This window comes from Melozone crissalis, unplaced genomic scaffold (assembly GCF_028551555.1).
Source record: "Melozone crissalis strain CALT ecotype California unplaced genomic scaffold, PUWL_Pcris_2 ptg000120l_1, whole genome shotgun sequence".
NCBI classification, from domain to species: Eukaryota; Metazoa; Chordata; class Aves; order Passeriformes; family Passerellidae; genus Melozone; species Melozone crissalis.
In genome coordinates this window covers 1,345,841-1,368,292 of record NW_026535896.1, presented here as the reverse complement: position 1 = coordinate 1,368,292, position 22,452 = coordinate 1,345,841, and the positions used below count along the sequence as shown (strand labels likewise).

Below are 22,452 nucleotides of genomic sequence, written 5' to 3'. Positions count from 1 at the left end.
ATTTTATTGCACGGCACTGGCATGACATAATCCCTTCCAGAGCGTCTTGGAGTGCTTTACGGATCAATAAATTACTTACCTGCACAGCAGAGGCATTGCGTGCAAGGCCATTGCAGTCATTCCGCCTTGGCGCAGCCCAGGAGGGTGTGGGAGGTGGGGAGAGGCAGGGGAGGGAGCCCCAGGAGTGGGGTCCAAGCCAGGATTTGGGATTTGGGCCCCAGGAGTGGGGTCCAAGCCAGGATTTGGGATTTGAGCCCCTGGAGTGGGGTCCAAGCCAGGATTTGGGGTGTTGGGCTGCAGCCCCACGTGGGGTGATGAATCTGGGTCTCCCAACCAAGGGTGGAAGGTGTGTGTGATTTGTGGCTCTCCTGCAAAGTGCTGCAGGAGGGTGCCAGTGCCTGCTAGGCTCTGGAGAAAGTCTGGAAATAAACCTGAGAAGGTGACAGTCTTTATTATGTTCTGCAGGTGCAGGCTGATTACAGCAGGTGATGTTTTTCCCTCCTACATCCCCACCAGAAGATCTCCCAGCCCTCCCCAGCAGCCACATCGTGTCCTCTGTTCATGCAGCAGCAGGAGCTGAGTGATCCCTGCTTGCTCCTCATCCCTTCCCACCCCCCTCCTCATCACCCCATCCTGTACCTGTGTCCCCTCCTGTATCTGACTCACTCCTGCATGCTCTCGATGGCAGTGCCAATGCAGGGGGATGTTCTTCATCCCCACAGAATTTCCCTCCCTTTGCAGGGTGGTCAACCTTAGAGGCTCCTAAGCAGATTCTCTCTTCATGCCCAGCTCCTCTTGGTGCTCCTGTGCTTACGAGGGCCTGGCAGAGAGGAAAAGCTGCAGGAGTTTGAAGGAAACAATCATATTTCCTCAGGATGATGCAGCTCTGCTGGGAAGGATTTGTCATGGCTAGGAGGACACAAGGAATGCTGGAAGTGGGGTAGGAAGAAGTACTGTCTCACACCACGGAGGAGTTTCTCGAGCCTCCCCAAAATGACTGAATCCCCTCTGGCTACAGTTTCTTCCCACTTCAGCTGTGTCTTCTCTGCCCCCTCTTTTCCCTGTTTGTTCCTGCCAAGTCAGATGAGACTGATGGGCTACTGCAAAAATTGTCAAAGCTGAGGGAGGATGGAAATTCAGCCTCCTTCACCCACAGCCTAAGATTTGAGTTGAAGCAGAACCAATTTTCCTTCTCCTCTTTGCATCATTGCAGTGTCTCCAAAAATCACCGAGATCTCTTCTGACATCTCCATCAACGAGGGCGGCAACGTCAGCCTCACCTGCATAGCCACGGGCAGGCCAGACCCAACAATCACCTGGAGACACATCTCACCCAAAGGTAAGAACCAAACATTGCCTGAAATATTTTGGGAAGGGCACAGCACTCTTTGTGAGCGGCTGGGGAGGGGTCGGTGGCTTGTTCTGTTGCCAGGAGAAGGTGAAATGCACCAAAAAGATGTGATTCAACACAGGACTTAGTGACTTTGGTGGAGGAACTTCCATCCTGGTGGTCTGGAAGAGGAGTTTTTGTCCTGTGGAGGACTGGCTGTAGGTGCCAGGTTGGGGTTGTTGTGCTTAGAGATTTATAGAATCAGGGAATACTCTCTGTTGGAAGGGAGACACAAGAATCGTGGAGTTTCTGCATGGGCCCCTCGCATTGCACATTGAATGTGCTTGTCTGGCCATGTTTTGAAAATTTTTCAGGCAATTCGTACAGGTTGCTTCAAAGGGGGATTGTAAATAGTGCAAATGAGCAGGAAAACACATGAAGCATTAATTGGTGGCCTTGTTAATTGGTAAGCAAACCCTCAGCAGAACTGTGTGGGTGTGACTGCTGGGAGGCAAATTCCCAGGCGTGCAGGACCGTATAATTTCACCCTCCTTTCCCAGCTGCTTTTTGGCACTTGTTTTGCGTTCTGCTGCCCTGTTATTCCCAGGCGGGTGCGGGGCTCTCGTGGGTGAGCCGGGGGTGAGATCCGGAGGCTCCGGCTGGGATGAGCCGTGCGGCCAAGCGGCAACGCCTGCCTCTGATCCTCTGATCCTTTCTAAGCGCTTCAGTTCCGCCTCAGAGTCCTGTTTCCCCTGGGGTTTTACCAACGTGGGCTGTTGTTCCAGACATCTGCCTCAAGCTCTCCTTGGGGATGCCCAGCCTGGCTGTCCGGCAGCCGAAGGAGCCGGCGCAGGGGCGGCAGTGGCGGATGGCGCCATGGCTGCTCTGCCTGCCCAGCTCCTGACAAGGGCTGCGGTGTCTCGCTGCAGCTCCATTGATTTTTTGCTATTTGTCTGTGCTGGAGCAAACGGCTGGGCCAGATCCATCACTCTGCAAAGCCCAGGCTGAGCAAGCTGAGTTGGCGGCATCTCAGCCCCTTCCCTTGTCAGGAGCATCTACAAACCATTCCCCTAGAGCACATTTTGGCTTATTCACTGTAGGTGGTCTTGCTTCTGAGCTGGGGGCTTTGGTCAGGGTCTTTGCATGGATCCATGTGCTCCTCCCCATCCCTGAGCATCTCTCTATGGAATCAAAGTTGCTGTCACATTTATGGTCGAGGCAGTCTCCATGTGTTCCCACCTTGAAGCTTCTTCCTACTCTTCTCTTTGTCTACCCTGACAACATATTTTTGTTTTGCTCAGCCTCCTCAGTACCTGTTTTTCACAAGCATCTTGTTTTCCCACAGCCCCGCTCTCCTTCCTACATCCCCTCCTGCTCCCCAGAACCCTTGTCTCCCACTCATGTGCCCCTTGCTGCCTTCTCCCACATGCCATCCATCCTGTCCTAAACAGGCTCCCAGCTCCTGATGCCTCTGTCTTTCACCAGGGCTATTTTCTGTGTTTGCTGCCATCCAGCAGGTTTTTTTCCCCAGGGAATCTTTACATGCGCTTGAACCAGATGTTTCCATTTTACTTAGGACTTAGCTGCTATGGAAACTGAGGATGCACCAGGAGAGGAAGAGTGAGCTAATCAGAAATTACCTGTGGCGCTGTGTAATTTGCAGCAGCAGCTCTTTCCTGATTTTGGCCATGATTAGGCATTCTGCTTTCAAAACTCAAAGGGAACAAATGATCACAGAGATTTACCAGAGCCTGGTCTCCTGCTGATGGAGGGTGATGAGCCCAGAGGTGGCCCAGGACAACTTCCATGGCTGCCCATCTCCGTGGGCAGCTCCTCTGTTTCTAGGTCTGCCAAGCCACCAAGGGGAACCTCTACTTCTCCATTTTGCATTCACCACACACAGCAAAGATGAAGATCAGGAGTGTGAGGACTGAAATGAGAGCCAGAGAAAATGCATAGAGGTGCTATAGCAGATCTGGGATGTAGGATACATTCTAATTCAGAGTGCCAGGGCCAAGCAATACCCAAACCTTGCTGCTGGCCCCTCTTGGTTGTTGTTCTTCTACTCATCCCATGGGAAGTTTTGAGCAAGCTGCCTCCTGTTCCTTCTCACCATCTTCCTCCATTTCTCATGAAGTGGTGGAGAAAAGGGACAAGGGAGAATTGTTTGAGAGAATGCTGGTGCATAATTTAAGGGTTCACACAGCGAGTGGGGAAGTGGCTCTCAGCAGTGCTGCTTGGCACAGGCTGTGCCAGCCCTGTGTGTGCCAGGCACGGCCCCACCAGGAGCTGTCCCCGAGCTGACACTGGTGAGTGCTGCTCTGTGCAAAGGCACTGCACAGGTTTTATTATTTCCTTGGTACTTGTGAGCACACAGTGCACCTCTTGGTGGGAAATGGAGCAAATAAGAGTGTTTGCTCACCAGGGAGTGCATGGGAAGGCCTTTCAGAGGATATACACCAAGAGCAGCCCAGCTCCCTGGTGACTGATCTCACTTGAGACCCTTTGCCAGCCACTCCAGGCTCCTGTGACTGCTTGCCTCTTCTGTCTCTGCTCCAATGAATTTGCATTCAGTGGCTTGGGCTGGTAAACTCTGCTGAATTTGCCTGCCTGCAGCTGTTGCCATGTTCTAGGAGTTGTCAAACCCATTTTGGAAGCTCTCTTTGGTTTGGGGGCTGGAGGAGTTCCTGCAGCTGGCATGAGGAGATCAAATTCATGGTATAACTCAAGAGCTCAGTGGACCTGAGCAAGAGAGTTTTTTGCTTCTGATTTTGAGAAATGCAGGTGTGTTGGCCTTGTTGGTGCCTCCATTAGTTCTCAACCTTGGTCCTACCTGTGCCCATCCTCATCCTCCTGCATGAACAAAAGCAGGCTGATAGCTCTGGAGAAGTGTTTTGTGAGCCTGTGGCCAGTCCAAATAAGGTGTGATGCAGCCTGTCTTCTGTCCCTCTGTCTCAGGTCTCTCTGTCTTATTTTATTTCCCCTCCCAGTAATGCTGTATTAACTCACAGCAACTCCTGTTAATGCAGCTGAACAGATTGAGGTGGAAAAAGAAGTGAAGCTGCTGGAGTCACAGCTTCTTCTGCCTCAGCAGAGGAGGCTTAACAGCTTAGAGGCTCTGTCCTGGGCTTGGATGCTCCAGCTGGCATCACAAGTACCAGCAGAGCTGCCAGGCACTGGGGCTTCAAAACTCAGCTCTGTGAAACTGCTGTGAAGAGCCAAGATCTGGCATGGGATGGGGCAGCTCCATCCCTTCTTGGCACCCCTGTGGGACCCAGACCCTTGGGATGGCAATTGAGAGAGGCATCTTGGGGGCAAAAGGGGGGAGAAAAAGAGGCAAAGAGGGAGAGAATTATGTACAGAACAGTGGTCTGGATGTAACACCTGGCATGAAGGCAGCAGCATATGCCCAGAGGAGGGAGAAGTTGCATAGGCTTGGACTCAGGGGTCTATGTGTGCCCATAAACATCCATTTTGCACCCTTAGGTGCAGAGCACGTCTGTGTTTCTGAGTCTTTGGCTGGATTACAGTCCCCAGCCTCGTGTGCTGATGCTGTCTGTAAACTGCAGTGAGGTCTTCCAGTTAATAGCCTGGTTTTGGTCACTCAGGTGTTTCCATAGTTACTGGGCTTTTTATTTATTTTTGGGGGGTAACTGATGTTGTCATGGCGATTGTCATATTGTCAGGCCAGTTTTCATCTCTCGGTGGATGAAGGCTGAGGTTTCCTGGCTGGGATAAAGCACAGCACGCCGGGCCACCGGGCTCAGGGTGACGCCAAGGCACTGGCAGAGAGAGTGGCACCACGTTGAGCTATCCAGGGGATATTTATCTGTGCTGCAGACACAAAACCAGTCATGCCTCCCATTAAGCTTGGGAAATGTGCCAAGGAATTAAAGTGAGGGATCTTCCAGGAGGAATGAAGGCTCAGCAGCCTCTGTCCCAGGAGGAGCAGGCACAGTTTAGCAGTAATGATGAGGAGGGCTGTGTGGGCAGACAAGTGGGGTTATCGTACCATGGCAGGGCCAGAGGAACAAGGAAAGGGTGTAAAACTGGGTGTGTGCATGCAGATCCCTCCACTGGCTCATCCAGCACTGCTCTGCCACACACAGACATCCCGAGCCAGAGGCTGCATCCAAGTCGTCATCCTTAATGACCCTTGATGGACTTTTCTGCCATGGTTTTATCTAATTGCTTTTTGATTATTGCTGTAGTATGATGGATTCTGGTGTGAGGCTTAAGACAGTGGCTGCCAGGGTAGGAAAACATTATGGTTTGGCTGATGGTGTATTTACTTGTAAGAGGTCTGATCGAGAGGTCTGTGTGGTGGGAATCCCTCATTAATCTCAGGATTAAGCTGGGTGCTGAAAGCTGGATCCCGTGCAGAGCTGGAGTCCTGAGCTGTCATTTGTGGGGCAGGTGATGCCTCAGGGCTACCAGGCAAACACTGGGGATATGCCTGGAGGATCCTGATGTGGCCACATCCAGGATATCCCCCATGATCAGCCCGTTTAACCTCCGTGGCCTCCCTGGAAGAGGAACAATTGCAGTCCCTTGTCTCAGAGAGCTGCAGGAGGATAAACACATTCCAGACGTGAGGCACTCAGAGGCAGCAGTAATCACAGCTCGTATACACACTTAAGATAGATGAGACATGGTGGCCTGATGTGGCAGAGGTCTCATGAGATCATCTGTCTATACATCAGCAGCAAACCAGCAAAGGGACTCTGGGAGAAGTCTGGTATATTTGGGTATATTGATTCTCCCTGGCTCTTGGCAAGGCTTAAAACAAGAGGACAAACATCTGCAAAAATTATCCACCTTGAAGAGGTGCTTGTACCTGGGAAGGGGAGACATCCTCCTGTCTCAGAGGTTTGTCCATTAAGCACATTGCCTGCCATCTTCATCCTCCCTGGAGAGGAGGCAGAGGATATTTATAGGTTGGACACCAGATCTGGAGCCCAGCTGGGAGGCACAGGGAGAAGGGGGATCCTCTTGGGTGGGAAAATCTCTGCCTGCTTTTGTGCTGCCTTGTTCCTCCCCTGATCAGCTGCACGTGCTGTGAGATTGCTCCCGTTAGCCTGTCCTCATGTCACCTCATTAATGGAGGACCAGAGAGCCGTGTCCTCTGCTGGCCCCTTTAGCAGGGAAATACCTCTCAGAGGGAGCAGATGGTTTGTGTAAGGCTCCTTCTGTGTTCATTCTGGGTCTTGTGTCTCCGCTCTGCCTCTTTTCTGCTTTGGAGGTTTGCTTTGAGCCAACATGAGCGGTGTGTCAAAGGAGGCAAGCGAGTGCTCCTGCTGTGTGATGGAGCTCAGAGCCCAGCCTGAACTGCTGGCTCTGGTTGGGATGGGATGGGATAATGGAATCGGATGGGATGGGATGAGATGGGTTGGGTTGGGATAGGATAGGATAGGATAGGATAGGATAGGATAGGATAGGATGGGTTTGGATGAGTTGGGTTGGGATGGCCAACATGTTGTACATGCTGTTCCAGCTCACTTTACTGCATGTGTCCGTCCTATCTTTTGGTGTCTGGGTGACTCAACAAAGGTCCAACTGACACACTTGATGTCCAAGCACCTTGTCCTAGAGGCAGTTGCAGGCCTGGGCTCCACTGTATTAACTGGAGCATTTCAACTGGCTCCAATCCTGTCGGCAGCTCAACCATCCCCTTGTTTACTGTTGAAATAATTACTGCTTTGCCATAATATTAGCTCTGAGCCGTGACTCCATTACCATTATCGCCGGAATATTACCCATTTATTATCTCCCAGCAACCCTGGAAGATGAACACTAGGCTTCAGAGACCAATTGTTTTACAACAGACAGGATCTTGGTGTGCATTGTTTAATGAGGTAAACTACATTATAGCCAGCATTAATTTGGCTCCGGTGCTCTCCACTAAATCATTGTTAACCTGTAAATCTGCCACCACTTTTGATACTCCTTTAATCAATGTTTGCCAGACAGAGCAGCTGGGCAAATGGTCAGCAGTGGTCCAACTCTGCTTGTATCATGTAGGGTATACAAACAGGAGAAATAAATAGGATAAAGTGGCCATGGAGAAGCAGGACTTTTGGATGGACCCTGTTTTTTTGTGTGGTTGTGGTGATGGAGGCAACTGGCATTGCCATGGGTTGCTTGAGAAGAGTGTGGACCCATATGACCACCAGCAATATCCTGACAGGGGGATCAGAGGGAATATTCAGTTTGTTGAGTGCCAGCAGCTTCTCCATCATCTCCCATGGGAGAGGGATGTGGCCCAGCAGGGGACAGAATCTGGTGGAATAATTTCATGAGCTCCAGGTTGTTCTTTCGCCAAGGAATGACTAAAAATTGGTGTTAGCATGACATGTGGGAAGCTTCTTTTAGCATTTCCCTTCCTGATGCACCCTAGTTCCTCCTGCTTGCTCAAAGCAATGGGAGATTATGTACTTTTATGTGTATAAAAGTAATATTTTTGGCTCCCTGCATGGTAGAAATGAACTCTTGGAGCTGATTTCGCATATTTGGCATAGATACCTCTAAAATACGCATCTTGGTACAAAAATAACAAGACCCCTTCCAGCTACAAATGAGGCAATGTCTTTCCCTTAAAAAAGGAGGGGAAAAAAACACTCTTGGTTTCAGATATTCCCTAAATGCAGCTTTGCAATGTCACACTTTCCCAGTCTGCCAGAGGCAGAGAGGGGTCTGCTCCTCATCACAGTTTGGGGAAGCAGCTGCCTGCTGGCCTAATAGGGGGCAAAACCAGGAAGCTCTGCCTGCACCCCCAAATTTTGTCCTGTGTCTTATCCCCTTGGTCCCTGACCACCTTTCCCACAAAGGTGAGACCACTGAGGAGTTGCAAATGCCCTGATCTGTGCTCTGCCTGGCATCTCCCTGCAGGAAGAATGGGATGTGTTAATGGCGTGGTGGGACAAAGAGGACAAAGCCCAACACACCAGCAATGTCAGCTTTTTGTTGGATTTTCCATCTCTTCTTTCTTGCTGAACAAAACTCCCTGTTTCCCTGATAAATGCGTGGCTTTGTGTCGCTCCCTGCCTGGGACTCTCCTTTCATTCAGCTGGCCTGGGGAAGAGCAAGGGACAGGAGTGCCTGAGATTCAAGAGATCTCCACGCAAATTAAAACCTTTTATCAGCCCCTAATAGCTGTGCAAACTAATTATATTTGGGCCAAACTTTGCCAGCGACTCCCTTGAGGTATTATTATAAAAATCTGAGCTGTGGAAATGCGTCCCCATTCTGTCAACACCAGGTCTCTCCAGCTATAGAAAACTCTGCTCTGGCTCTTTTTAGCTCCCGTGATGTGCTTTGCATAAGCTGCTGCTGTTGTTTTCAGCAAGGAGAGAGCCTGGCTGGGCTGTGTCACAAGTGGCCTAGGTCTGCTGAGCCAAGGACAGGGCTGTGTGCTGGATAATAGCACTGAAATATTTATTTGCACAAGTCCTGTGGGCTTGGCTCAGTTTGTGGCCATCAGTGTGGCTTTGGGGCTGTGGATGCACGAGTGCTTCCACCCCTGGAGAAATGGGATGTGGTGATGAGGGGTGGGAAGGATGCTGGAGAGGTGAGGATGCTCAAACACAGCAGGCAGGAGATGGGAATGAGCAGCCCAAAGAGAAAGCACATACGGCTCTCTATGGATGGCTTTCCCAGTGCCAGTTCCTTGCTGGGGTCTCCTTGTGGTGTTGGAACTAATTTCCACCCAAATTTGTTCTTTATTTTTCCTGGCATCATCATTTGCTCCATTCCTTGCCTTATAACCTGGTTCCCAAGCTTGCACGGGGCAGGGCATCAAAGATAACCCCCGTGTTCACCCACACCCACTGTCCATAGATGGAGGCAGCACAAGGAAATGCTTTGAACCAAACTTCCTAGAAGGAAGGAGGATTTTGCCCAGTGCCACCATTCCCCCACCATCCCTGTGCTCTTCCCGGGGCACAGATTGCCAGCTAATGGGGTGGAGCTACTGCGAGCACTCTCCATTAATGGAGCAGAATATAAACAGAATAAAGCCTTCATTTCCCGGGCTGTGATTTCATTATTAATATACTTTACAGTTCACAGGTTGTTCATTTGCTTCCATGTTTTCTCAGCTGGTGTAATCTGCTGCGCGGAGTGAGAAGAGTCATAAAATTTCCATTTCCAGTTGAATGTGCGTCCAATTCGCCATGAAATGTTTCTCTCTGTCGTGAATATTAAGTGCCCAAGGAGTCAGTGGCCCTGGGATTAAGCAGGGCAGGTTGCCAGCCCCTCTCTGTGTCCCAGGGGTGCAGGACAGAATGGGTGTAGAGAAGGAAAGGTGACAAAGCAAAGTGGGGGGACTGAGGGAAAAACCACGTGGCAGAGAGATGAAGAGGGAAAAGAGGAGGAGAGAAAGTGAGGATAGAGGGAAAGGGAGGAAATTGAGTGGCAAAGAGGCTTTAAGGAGGGATGTGGTGGGTGAAGGATGTTCTGACAGGACTGACCTGCACTCACCTCCTCGTTTCCCTGTCCCATCACCTTGACACTCGTCAGGGAAGATGCTGCACCAGTGTTTGCCCCAGTTTGTAAATCAGTTGTTGATGTCTGTGCTTGGTCACTGCCATGGGCCTCAGGGCTGTGCCCTTCCCCTGGCCTGAATATGGGTAGAAAAAGAGTCTCCTTGTCTCTGAGGAGACTGAGAAATGCTGCTGGGCTTGTAAGGGCAAGGAGAGCCAGAGTGGCTCAACTGCCTTACACCAAGTTGGAGAATAACAGTGAAGCTACAGCCAGAGAGCTGTAGCATCACTGCAGACACAGAAAAATGGTTTTTCACATGAATTTGGGGAGAAAAAAAAAAATCATGTTCTGTTCATGTTAAACAGCCAGCAGGAAATTTGCTGTGTATTTAGGATATTTAATGGCTTGTAGCCAAGCAATGGGTTTCTGGGACAAGGAAGCAGAAATTTGGGCAGTTGTGGCAGGTGGTCATGCCCCGAGGCTGGGAAGGTGGTGGGACCAGCAGTGCCATGGAGGGGTGCCCACAGCTGCAGCGCCACTGGCAGTGGGCACATCTGGCAGGACATCTGGCATGTTGCTGCAGCTGGAGGTGGTGGGAAATGTGTGCCCTGGTTACCCCTCCCTGGCCTTGCAATAGAAGCACGGGATGTGCTGTCACTGCTGGGAAAGGGGACAAAAAGGCAAATCATGGTGGCATGCCCAGGCTGTGGGGGTAACTTGGGTGCTACCCCGAGCTGATGGCATCGTTTCCTTCCGGCTCTTTGCTGAAATTACTTCAGCCACAGCATTCCTCACTGCAGGGAAAAAAAATGCCTCTTCCTTTCCCATCTTCTCTCGGTCGAGTCAAGATAATAATAGTCTTTTTCTGATCCCCTGAACTTTCCCATCTGCTTGGTAAAACAATGGCAATTCTTTTTCCTCCTGGCCTCTCTCTCTGTCTTCCTCTCTTTTATTTTTATTCTCCTATGGTATAATTTAAAGCCAGAGCAATGCTGTAGCCCATGGGTTTTTCCCCTTCCTGTGACACATTGCTGTTATTTAAAATGGCATTTCCCTTGCAGAGCAATGCCTCTCGCTGCCCTCCCAGCTCCTGTAGCAGGGCCAATACCTACACAGAGGCCTGAGGAGGGGATGATGGGCTCCAAGGAAGGGGCTCAGCCTGCAGTTCCCCAATCTCAGTCACCCAGCATCACAGATCCCTGAAATTCCTGTCACAATCACCCCTTCCCCAGACCCAGGGCATCCTCACCAGCCCCCCAGAGCCCCAAACCCATCCAACTCATCGCCCCTGCATTTCCCTGGCTTCTCTCAATAAGCCACAACATTGTGAGTGATCCTGCAGAAATGGAGACATCAGTGCCATAAAACACAAGGGACAGAGCAAGGCCACTGGGCTGGAAAATAGCGTGTCTGAAAAAATAAAGACGGGATAAAGATGATGGAGAGGCGACAGCGAGTGTCACCCTGCCATGATTCAGATGACTCTGGGGGGTGAAGAGTGGTCAGGGGGTCCCAGGGGAAAAAAGAGGGATGGAAAATATCCCCCATTTGCAGAAAGTTGTGGCAGCCACAGAGTCCGGGCTTGCCATGAGCAGCCTGCTGGGATATACATGGAGAAGGGAAAGTTTCCCAGATCCCCGTGACTTCTTGCCAGCTCTGGGGATGGATTTAGCCGGCACTTGATGCTTATTTTTTTACTCTAATGCCATTATGCCACTTGCTTCCATTCTGAGGGATATTTCCCTAATGCGGCTGAAATACGGCTTAGCCGAGGTTACAGCCATTTAACGCTTTGCATTGCAATTGCTTCTTAAGAGCTTGTCCTGTGGAGAAAGCCTTGGGGTTTAAATTTCCAGCCAGAGGGACCCTTCGGTCCTGGCTGCCAGCAGCTCTTTTTCACACAAATCGAGAGGAAAGCAGGGTGCCTCGAGTTTGGCAGGGGTTGGGAATGTTTTCTCCTGCACTGCAACGTGGTCGCATGGAGTTGATGGGAAGGGGTGTGGTGGACCTCCCATGGAATTTTTTCGGGTTCTTTGCAAAGCACTTGCAGGTAAAGGACTTTTAAGGTAAAAACTCTTCACAATGGTGCTATAATGGATGGCTCAGGCGACTTGGCAGCTCTGCATAACATTGGTGGGTGAGCAGAGTGGGCAGATCTCCCCGGAGCAGGCTGGAGCAACCTTGGTTCTTGCTCTCCTCGCCAAGCCCTGTGCACCACAGCTTCTCCCAGAGCCAGCGAGGAAACTGCCAGAAATGGGATGAGCTCCAGAGGAGCCAAGTTGCGACAGGATTTAATGGAGGAGCAGCGTTCCCACAAACAGGATGCGTGTTTGAGCGGTTTTCTCCAGCGGCATCTGTCGCTCTCCAACATCCTGGTAGCATTGCAACAAATTATTTAACCACTACCCACTGTACCCCATCTGTTAGGCAGCCCCTCCACATGGATGGGGCCCTACTTCCCACCTTTCCAGAGGAACTCACCGGCGAAGGCTGAGCGCCAAACAACAGGACAAATTAAATCAAAAGCACAGCTTCGGCACCCAGGGGGAAAATGCACATCAGCTTTGACTTATTGCATGGCGCACGCTTACAAGAGAGAAGCAGCGGCTTTTGTCACTGCAAGGGGCCATGAAAAATGAATTAGGGCCGCTGCTGGGAGAGGGCATGCCGGAGAATCTTTCATTCCAGCAACGCTGTCCTCTCTCACCTTGGAAGCAGCTATGGGGAAAAAAAAAACACAGGGAGGAAGGAGGGGTAAGGAAAGGAAGGGGAGAGGACTTTGTGTTGGGCACCTGATTGGATGCTCTGGGCTGTGGAAGAGACCATGGGAGGAAGAGTGGTGCCAGGAGCAGTGTTGGTGCTCAGGCAGGAGCTGCTGGGAGATGCTGTCTCCTCAGGAGCTCTCTGGAGAAGGCTTGGCTCTGTGGGAGCCTCGACATTGATTTTCATGTACCTTTTGCATTTGTTTTTGCAAGGAGGCAGAAAAGCTCCGTGGGAAGTGGCTCCATGCCAGTCACAGCTTCTGCCGAGCATCAGTCCCTCCCAGTGTCACCACAAGGGTCACCCTTGCCTTTCCAGGGCCAAGGAGAAAGGGATCCAGCTCATGCTGGTAATAATGGGTGGGTGTCATTTACAGCTGCCCTCTAATGAGCCCTGCACCCATCTTTGCTGCAAATCTGATGCTATTTAAGCTCTTTGTGAACCGTAGCCATTGTTAATTTGCTCTAACATGATGACACATGCCCTCTGGACCTTTTCCTGGGGTCCAGTGTCCTTACCAGCACCCCAGGAGGAGGCAGAGGCTGGGAGAGGCTGAAGACAGTCGCTGCCACTTTGCTGAGCCTTGAGCTGCCTCTGAGCTCTCCCTCTCACCGAAATAAAAGAGCTCATTCTTTATTCGACTCATTTACTCCTGAGTTAGAGCCTCGTTCAAGGGTGGTTGGTCCCTGAGTTGTTTTGTTTTGTTTCTTTAAATATTAATTTCCATAATCCATTTATTTCCCAAGGAACTACTTCTTGCAAACAAAAGGTTTAATGCTCCTCTTTTATTCCTGGTAACAAATAAGTTGTCTGAGACGTGCAAAAACCTCGGCAGCAGCCAGCCATGCGCCGTGCTGATGCCACAACCCACACTAAGGATGGAGAGATGCATCCCTGAGGGATCACAGGTGCCACAGCAGCATCTCCCTGGAGGTGCTCGCCCAGAGAGGGAGGGCAGCAAGCCAGGCCAACGCTGGGAAGCCCCCACAACCCGGGATTCCAATCTTTTGCATGGAGGCGTCTCTGACATGCCTTTTTGAGATGGAAGATTTGAGAGCCGAAGGCCAGGAAGCACAATAGAAGATAGACTGCTTGTACCTCATTGTCTGGAGAATAGATGGGCTGCAGGCTCCCGGAGAATAGGAGCTGCCACTCAGGTGGCTTTAATAGAACAGGCGGCAGATAGATTTCAATAAAAGAAATGAGTATAAATATTGTTAGCGGAGAATAGAGGGAAAGTGAAAAAGATCTTGTTTAACGAGTCACAGTGGGAAACTTTCAAGGACTTTTAAGCTAAAAACTCTTCACAATGGTGCTATAATGGATGGCTCAGGCGACTTGGCAGCTCTGCGTAGCATCGGTGGGGTGAGCAGAGTGGGCAGGTGTCCCTAGAACACTGCGGGGAAGGGCATGGCCGGGAGTCAGGGACTGGTTTGAGTTGGAAGGGACGTGGGAGATCATCTCATTCCAACACCCTGACATGGACAGGGTCACCTTCCACTAGACCAGGTTGCTCAGGGCCCCAGTGCCTTGCTTTAACTGTCACTGGAGTTCATGCCAATATATTGACTATGTGTGACCACAGGCTGAGTGACCAGGAGATGTGGTGGCATCAGGAAGGTCTCTGCAGGTCACCTGTCCCTGTGACTGGTGAGATGTGTGCCATGTACCCACCTAATAGCAAATATCAGAGTAGCTGTGTGAGATATGAGCCCCAAGGGTGATCTCAGGGATGCACTGAGCAAACAGAGCCACAAATGTGGGTCCTGACTTAGCTCTAGCTCTGCATTGAGGAAGAAGTTGAAGAATGTGTCTTTCCTGCCTTTGTGATGGCTCTGTGTTGGAATGTGTCTGTCAAAATCCCCGTGTCCCGACCCTTTGGTCATGGGCAGCCAGAGATGGCCCTTCAGAAATAGTCACCTGTGCTCATGTCAGCACAAAATCAGGTCTGGGTGGGTCGTCCATTTTATTTTGGAGCAAAATTCAAGGTACCCTCAGCTCACCTATGCCCCAAAAAGTTGGAAGGGGAGGAAAAGCCACAGCACTACATAGCCACAGGCAAGGAGAGGCTCCCACAGCCCCAGGGAGGAGGGGACACTGATGCCAGTGGAGGAGAAGGACTTTATTTCAAGGATTTTATGGCCACCCCTCTCCTTCAAAGCCTGTGCTGCCGTGCACAAGGAGCAAAACTGGCTGAGAGAGTTCCCCAAATCCAAGGTAATAAAGGGTCTGAGTAAGGAAAACATGATGTTTTCTCTCTGTTTGGTGACGCCAGACACAACAAATCCTCCTGGGGTGTGAGGATGAGGAGGGAGCTCAGACTGCAGCAGTGTAGTGAGCTCCTGCCAAGCTCCCACATCCCCGAGCACCGTGCAGTGCCAGGCAGCGAGCGCAGCATCCCCTGGGGCTTTGCACAACATCAGGCCATGGAAACATGCTAATTAACATGGAAAAGCATGTCAGAGGAGAGATTCCCTTCCTTGTCATCGGGAAACTTCAAAAGCAGTGGCCTGGCCCCGTGTAAGCACAACAGAGACTCTGATGTGCTGCGTGCCCGTTTCTGGGGAGACGGCCCCGCTTCTGAAGGCTTGTGAACATGAGGAACAGGAGGTGTGTACCCTGTACCTCATGTAGGTGTGCTTCCTAAATGGATTGCTCAGCTAAGGGGGGGTCACAGACAGAAATGGGCTTGAGCCTGCGGTTCAGGGATGCAATATTCACAAGAGGAGCAGAGGAGTTTGTCTGTGTCGATAGGGTAATCTTAAAAAAAAATCATTTTTTGAATGATTGCGCTGGATGGTTTCCAGCAGGTTAATTATCCCTAATCTTTGTCCACTGGAGCATGGCAGCTTCAAGCTGGCACAGAGGGGCTGAAAAGAGGGGATGCACGGAGGAGAAGCTGCCCTAGCTGGGGTCATTCACCTGATCAAACAAAAATGGGGAAGGGAATTTCAGAAATGCCTGAACTTTGTTCCTTATGCGTTAATGAGCCATCAGAAGAGGGTAATAGTGGCTAATGAGAGGTGAAGCAGGTGCCTTCCCCAGTTTGGCTGGGGAATGTAATGGTGGCAGCCTTAGCTCTTGTTTACCCACCCACCTGGGGCTGTGTCCTGCCTCCTTTGAGAGGAATTTGGGGTGATTTGGGGTGGTTCTTTTCTGCACCTATTTCCCCATCTGCTCTGACTCTACTAAATCTCCCTTCCCGCTCCCATCCCAGCTGCACTTTTCCTCTTGCTGCTGCATGTAGGAGAGGTGAAGCGGGTCTCAGGTGCCAGCAATTCTCTTATTGCCTTTGTGTGTTTTATTTATTTACCATAAACTGTTATAGGATGGCCATCAGCATCGCATCGGGGTGACGTTTGAAATATATGGCTCTCGGGCTTAGTGCGTCACTTGGAGCCGGGAGTCTGCACGATGTTAATTTTTATTGCCAGAAGTAGCCATAAATTGATAGTTGAGAATTGCTGTAGGGACTGTAATTAACTAGTTACTATTTCACCTCCAAAAGGAGCAATGTTTCACGCTCTTACTTTTACTTATCTGGAATCAGCTGCTGTCAACATCCGCTGAAGCCTGTATAAAGATTTATAGACCTTGGAGGTAAATATTGACTAATGGGCAGCTTGGCTTAATGTTCACCTTGAAGGACAATAAATTGTGCTATTGATTGAAGCGAGATGTCAATATCTGCATTGTTGTAAACATTTTAATAAAATTATCTCCATAAAATATTCTCTTTCTTTGGCTCATCCTGGCCACTGGGATCAGTGCCTGGAAAATGCAGCAGCACAGTGTAGAGGGCAGGGCAGTGCTTTGGGATCACTGGTGGGACTTTGAGCACCCAGGGACCAAACCTGTTGTGGGATCACTGTTGAAGTTGTGCCTTTGGGCTTTAGAGATGAAAAATCTTGCAGCCCTGGCTGGCTCAGCTTGATCTGAGGTCAGGGAGTTGGTATGGACACAGTGAAGATCTCCAAGGAAGATTTTTCAGTGGCATCACAGGCAGTCTTCAGCCAGGGAAAGCTGTGAGCAGTGTCCTAGAGACCTGAACATGGCTGCAACAGTGAGCCAGGGGACAGTGGCATGTAATTAATTTGGGAACATGTGTTCACTTTCTGGTGAGTTATTATCTTGTCAGAGGCTCAATGGAAGCAAATGGGGAGGAGGAGTCAGAAGGGAGATGAGTCAGGATGGGAAAACGAGGAGAAGCAAGGAAAGAAGAAGGACATGTAGGGAGGAATATGGATGCAGGAGGCATCTGCCCACACCTCATTGCATCCATGCAGTGTGGGACCCCAAGCACAGCTTGGCCATCTGTTGGGTTTGCCTTGGTGCTCTGTGGCAGACCAGGACCTCGCCTCTGTGGCTCCTCCACTGCCATGATGGTCAAACTCCTCCTTTCCTGAGGCTTTTAACAGAGATCTGCAGAGCAGGTTCCAAATTGTGTGGTGGTCTGTGGGCAGCCTCCTGCTCACTGAGCACAAGGACTCAGGCTCTGCTTTTCCATCTCCCCTGCTCACAGTGGGTTAGTTCATCATCCTTGGCTGATGAGCAAGGATTACACTTGTGTGTCGTCCATGGCCATTCCATTTCTAGCCTGCATTATATTATTAGTATTAATAATAATAATGATGGGTGCTGGCTGTGCTAGTTTTCTACCTCCTGAGGAGATGAGAGAGCTCTCCATTAATTCCTGCAATATTTCAGCTCCTAATTGTGCTCAAGCTGAGACAGCCTTGAAAGTTCCCATCTTCAGTTCAGGCAGAGAAGGATTGGTACCTCTGGCAGAGCTCCTGGAGCTGTAGGGCTCTGGTCAAGCCTTGCCCTGGGCATTCCCAATTTCCAGGTGCTTCCAGGATGTGGTCCCACAGAGTGAAGAGACTTAACAGATATGATTTTCCTTCAAAGACACTTGTATAGGAGAGGACGCGGGAATGTTGTCTTAGTCACCTGGTGTCACCAGGGGGCAGGGACTCTTTATGTCACCTAAATATTCGAGATGCTGTATCTGTCACTAAGGAGGCATCCCTGGGCCAGAGCCTCTTGCAGGGATGGTATCCCCAATGCTATTGTCATCTGAGCATGACTTATATCACGTTGTGCACAGGACAGAAACAGGAGTCATCTCCAGCTCAGAGCATCCTGTCTCAGTCAGGGATAGGCTCTGTTTGGCTCTAGCCAAATTCCCAGGATGCCAGACCCTGAGTTCCTGAACTTCAAGCTCTGCCTCTCCATCAGCTGATTACTGTGCACATATCTCAGACTTCAATGCAACGCAGGCACAGGGGAAACCTTCATCCCCCAATTTCCTGTGCTTTTGCAAGTGGAAATCTGACCCTTGCAGTTACTTTAATGAAGTCTTTTGCTGGGGAACAAAATGCACTCGAGCTGCTTTGCTCCCTGATCAAACCAGGCACACAAATTATGGCTTGACTATGGCAAGAGCTAATTCTTGCCGTGTGTGAGCCGAGTCTGGAACTTAGGAAAGGGCCTTTGGTGAGTTGGGAAGCAGTGTTATCTGAGCCTTTGCACAACCCAGAGTCACATTTGTGCACGGAGCCTCTGAAGGCCACCGGCTGTGTCCTTACTTTATCAGCAGGCAGCGCTGTGCTACAGAGAAGCTGATTCTAGGTCAGCCACAAAAAGGAATTTTTTTTTTCCCTCTCTCCTTTTTTTTTTTTTGCAGTGCTGCAGGGCCGCTGGATGTAAAGCTGTAATTTTTGTGTCTCTAAAGGATATTGATTTTGGGGTAACGCCTTCATATCTCACCCTTCAGTTGCACTAAGTACTGATGAGCTCAGCGGTTTGCACCACCAGCCACTCGGGTGGGAATTTCAGCACAGGGCTGAGGACACTGGTGCGTGTCAGCAATTCATCAACAGGAAAACTCACTTCACTCCTTTGCAAAGCTCACAGGGCTGCCTTCCCAGTTAGGTCAGCCTGGAAAGGTGGGATGTATGTGTGCATGCATGGCATCCTCAGTTCAGGGAGCAGTGGACATGCAGGGTTCCAGGGATGCTGTGTGGAGGTGGCAGCTGTGAGTGCTGGTGCAGGGAGAGAGAGCCAAGGTGGGATTTCGTCACGGCTGAGCATATTTGCACTAGTTTGAGTTGACAATAGCGGCACCTGGGATTGCAGCAGGATCTTGGCAGATGCCTGGGGTGCTCAGTGTTGAGCTGTTCCAGGGCATTACAGGAACACCATCAGTGCTGCTCTGGTCTTTCCACGGTGGATGGTGGATTCTGACCACACCACTCCTGCAGCATGGGAAGAGATGACACAAAAGCATCAGCCGGTGGGATGCAGCGGTGTGTGCCCTGCTGGGAGCCTCCCACATGTGGATGTTGCATGCATTTGTTAGGAGCAGGATGCACACGGTTGACCGGCCAAGCGCGGCGAGCTGTGGCCCATCAGGTCACGCCAGCACAGACAGCAGTGCCCGGGTGGGAAGCCAGGGCTGGCCGAGCTCACGGCATCCCCCTGGGGACCAGGGACCTGTGCTTGGCCTCTCTGCCATTGGCACTCGCTCCCAGAAACAGCTGTCCAGAGCTAATTTATTTCCTAATGCTGCAGCAATGTTAATTTATAAATTACACTGGTAATTCGAGCTATTATTAATTTCAGATGGTGTAGGGCAAGCCTAATTAAAATATGACACCAATTGCCACACATACGTACCAAGGACTACCGTTTAAAATTTATAGGAATATTAAGTGTGACACAGGGCTTGGAGATGTTCCGTGCAGTAATTACAGCATCCTGGCTGCAGGAGATCCAGTGGGGAGATGTAAACAACAGGAAAGGGAGAAGTTGTGCCTGGTTTGGGACTGCAAAAAGTAATTTTTGCTGCTTGTTTGGGGAGGAACCTGGGGAATCTCGTGCCCCAACTTGCTCCCGGACAGCCAAGCACTGGATGTTTTTCCGGGAGTGTGTCAAAGCAAAGAGACCTCTTGCAAGGAATGGGGGCTGAAAGATGCCAGAGCAAAGAAAATGCCAGTTATTGCATCTTTCTGGCTTTGAGTGAAACAAGAAGCTGCACGGCAGCCTGGATGGGGGAGAGGAGGACAAGAAATGAGCCTGGGGTGGGACAGGGATGAGGTGATTCAGCTAAAGGGAGATGCTGGCACCACCACTAATGTGAATAGATTTGCTGTGAATTAATTGAAGCTGAAAAATTAGAGAAGGGTGTTTATGTGAGCTGAGTTAGCCTGGAGGAATCTCCCAGCAGAGGGGATGTGCAGAGGTGAGCTCAGGTCATTTTGCAGGGTGCAGGTTTGCCTACCCTGAGCACATCAAGGACATTATCTCCAGCAGGTGATGCTGGAGCAGCCCAATGTTTGCAGAAACCTTTCTGGCAATGATGTTATTGGAATGGAGGGGCACAGGCACAAGGGCATTCCGGGCTGTGACCTGCAGGCTGGGTGTCCTAGTGCAGAGTGACACGCTCACAGATGGTGAGCAGCCAGTGGGCACAGGTTTGTTGTGCCTCCCCATCACTCAGGGCTCTCTGTCTCTGCCTCCACAGCCGTGGGCTTCATCAGCGAGGATGAGTACCTGGAGATCACGGGAATCACGCGGGAGCAGTCGGGAGAGTACGAGTGCAGCGCCTCCAACGATGTCTCAGCGCCCGTCGTCCAGCGAGTCAAAGTCACCGTCAACTGTGAGTCCCTGTGGCCCTCAGGGGACAGGGGTGGGGCTGCAGAGGGTCACTGTGCTGCCCCACAAGGCAGTGAGGCACACAATGGCTCCAGAGCGAGACAGGCAGCAGCAGTTTTTATGAGCAGGTGGTGTTTTGCCCTATTTTCCCCTTCTTTTCAAGCTCCATTTTTTCCCACCACCTCCTCCTCAGCTGTCTCCATCAACCTGGGTTTTCTGCCCATGGAGAGATGCTGTGCTGATAACCCCAGAGGAGAGGAGAGAAGTGAGCAGTAAATAGAATTTTTTTTTTTCTGTTAGAAAAAATGAGAGGAGGAAAGCAGCCTATTTCATGTTTAGACATACACAAAGACCCTCCTAATCCCCTTTCTGGTCACTCCATTAGCTGAACATGTAACAACCATCAGTTGGGGGTCTGTTGTTTTTGGAAGAGAACCCCCATGAACCTGAAAACCTCCGTACAGCAGCACCAGAGTGGCAGAAGCTGAGAATGGGCTCAGAGATTATTTTGGCTCCTGCTCACGTGCAGGGAGAGAAAGGAAATATTGAGGAGCAAGGGGCAGGGATAGAGCTGTAGTTGTTTGTTTGCTTTGTTATACATAGTAGTAAAGAACTGCTATTCCTATTTTCATATCTTTGCCTGAGAGCCCCTTGATTTCACAATTCTAATAATTCAGAGGGAGGGAGGGAGGGAGGGGGTTTACAAGGGAGGGAAAAAGAAAAAACCTCCTCCTTTCCAAGGGAGGCTTTTTCTGCCTTCCCTAGCAGACACCTGTGTTGTAAACCATGACAATAGGAGTCCCAAAGGCTGCTGGATGTTCACCCCAGGCTTTCCCTCTCCCCACAGACCCTCCGTACATCTCGGATGCAAAGAGCACCGGGGTGCCCGTGGGGCAGAAGGGCATCCTGCTGTGTGAGGCCTCTGCTGTCCCCTCTGCTGAATTCCAGTGGTACAAAGATGACAAGCGGTAAGAGTTTTTATTTAACTAATCAAATTTGTGGAAGGGGATTTTCCCAGGAACCTCTTTCAGCCCCTACTGGGGGAGGATTGTTGCTGCTCGTGCCTCTGTGTGAAGGTGTTGTGGTAAATCCCTGCCTGGGTGAAGCATAATGTCCAAAATGGATATTGGCAGCACAAATCCAGGCACTTAAGAGTGGATGAAATCTCTGTCATCTCTCTAAATGCTTTGGCCAGAAGGCAGCTCTTGGAAAAGCGAAAGGAATGTGGTGTCAGTCAAGAAACAGGGTTTGCTTTGCCTCAGAGACAGCCTGCCTTGCTTTGGGGTGAAAATGGACCTTTTAGATCAACCTGCAAATTCTGTGTCCTGCCAAAGCACAAGGACATGGTTGTGGTGCAGCACAGCCTAGGGTAGGTCCCACTCTGGAGAAATTGTCTCTCTCTGACCCCAAGCAAAGTGGTTTTAACAAATTTTTTTGTTGATTAGCCCAGATGGGCTGTGGTGTGGCCAACCACAGGACAAGGGCACACCGGTCACTGATAAGGAGGGATGATTTGGCCAAAAAAGATGCTCCAGAAGGTAGAGGGAAGTCTGGCTCTGCCTGCCTCACCCGGTTGGAGAGGAGAGGAGCATCGGAGTGTACAAAGCTGCGGATGTTTGTGTGGCAGATGAAAGGCTCTGCTCAGAACTAGGTCAGATCATGAGGGCCTGCGGAGCAGCGGCAGGAGCGGGCTCAGCCCATCTGATCAGCACCCAGCGTGGCTCATAATGGGAATCCAGCGCTTCCCCTGAGGAATTAGCAAGCTAGAGCAGCAGGAGCTAAGCAGGATGGGGACACCAGTTCAGGGAAGCCCAAGCACTTGGTTAATGCTTCAGCATTTGTGCTGCTGAGAAGCCTCTGTGCTGTGGTGGGTGCCTATTGCAGCACTCATTGGGGACACGCAGGGATGAGAGAAGAGGAAGGTCACAGAAGGCATTCTGCAGAACAGAGAGGACTGAGGACATAGGAGGGAAGCCAGGCTCTTCTGTAGGGTGGGAATGAGCCTTTCCCAGGCACGGGAGCATCCCTCTCTCTGCACAGCATTTGGCAAGTCCCAGCACCTCCCATGACCCTGCAGCAGTGAGGATGCCTCTGGTCAGCATGGGCTGGCAGCTGGAGACCCAGCAGAGCAGCAGCCATCTCCCTTATCTTTCCCAATACCTTCCCTTCTCCCTTGTCTCCCAAGCTACATGACCCCATTCAGGCACAGCCAGAGGATAACTGGG

At 50.7% G+C, this 22,452-nt stretch overlaps 1 protein-coding gene across 5 annotated transcripts in view; it reads left to right on the top strand.

Moving 5' to 3' along the window:
* The window catches only part of LOC128948301 (protein CEPU-1), a 392,012-nt gene that overhangs the window by 363,032 nt on the left and 6,528 nt on the right, over positions 1–22,452 (top strand). For all 5 annotated transcript variants that reach the window (XM_054292954.1, XM_054292958.1, XM_054292957.1 and 2 more), the window contains 3 exons: positions 1,214–1,339; positions 20,097–20,231; positions 21,075–21,195. In XM_054292954.1, the coding sequence (XP_054148929.1) occupies positions 1,214–1,339; positions 20,097–20,231; positions 21,075–21,195 (382 nt within the window). The remainder of the gene's footprint in view (positions 1–1,213; positions 1,340–20,096; positions 20,232–21,074; positions 21,196–22,452) is intronic.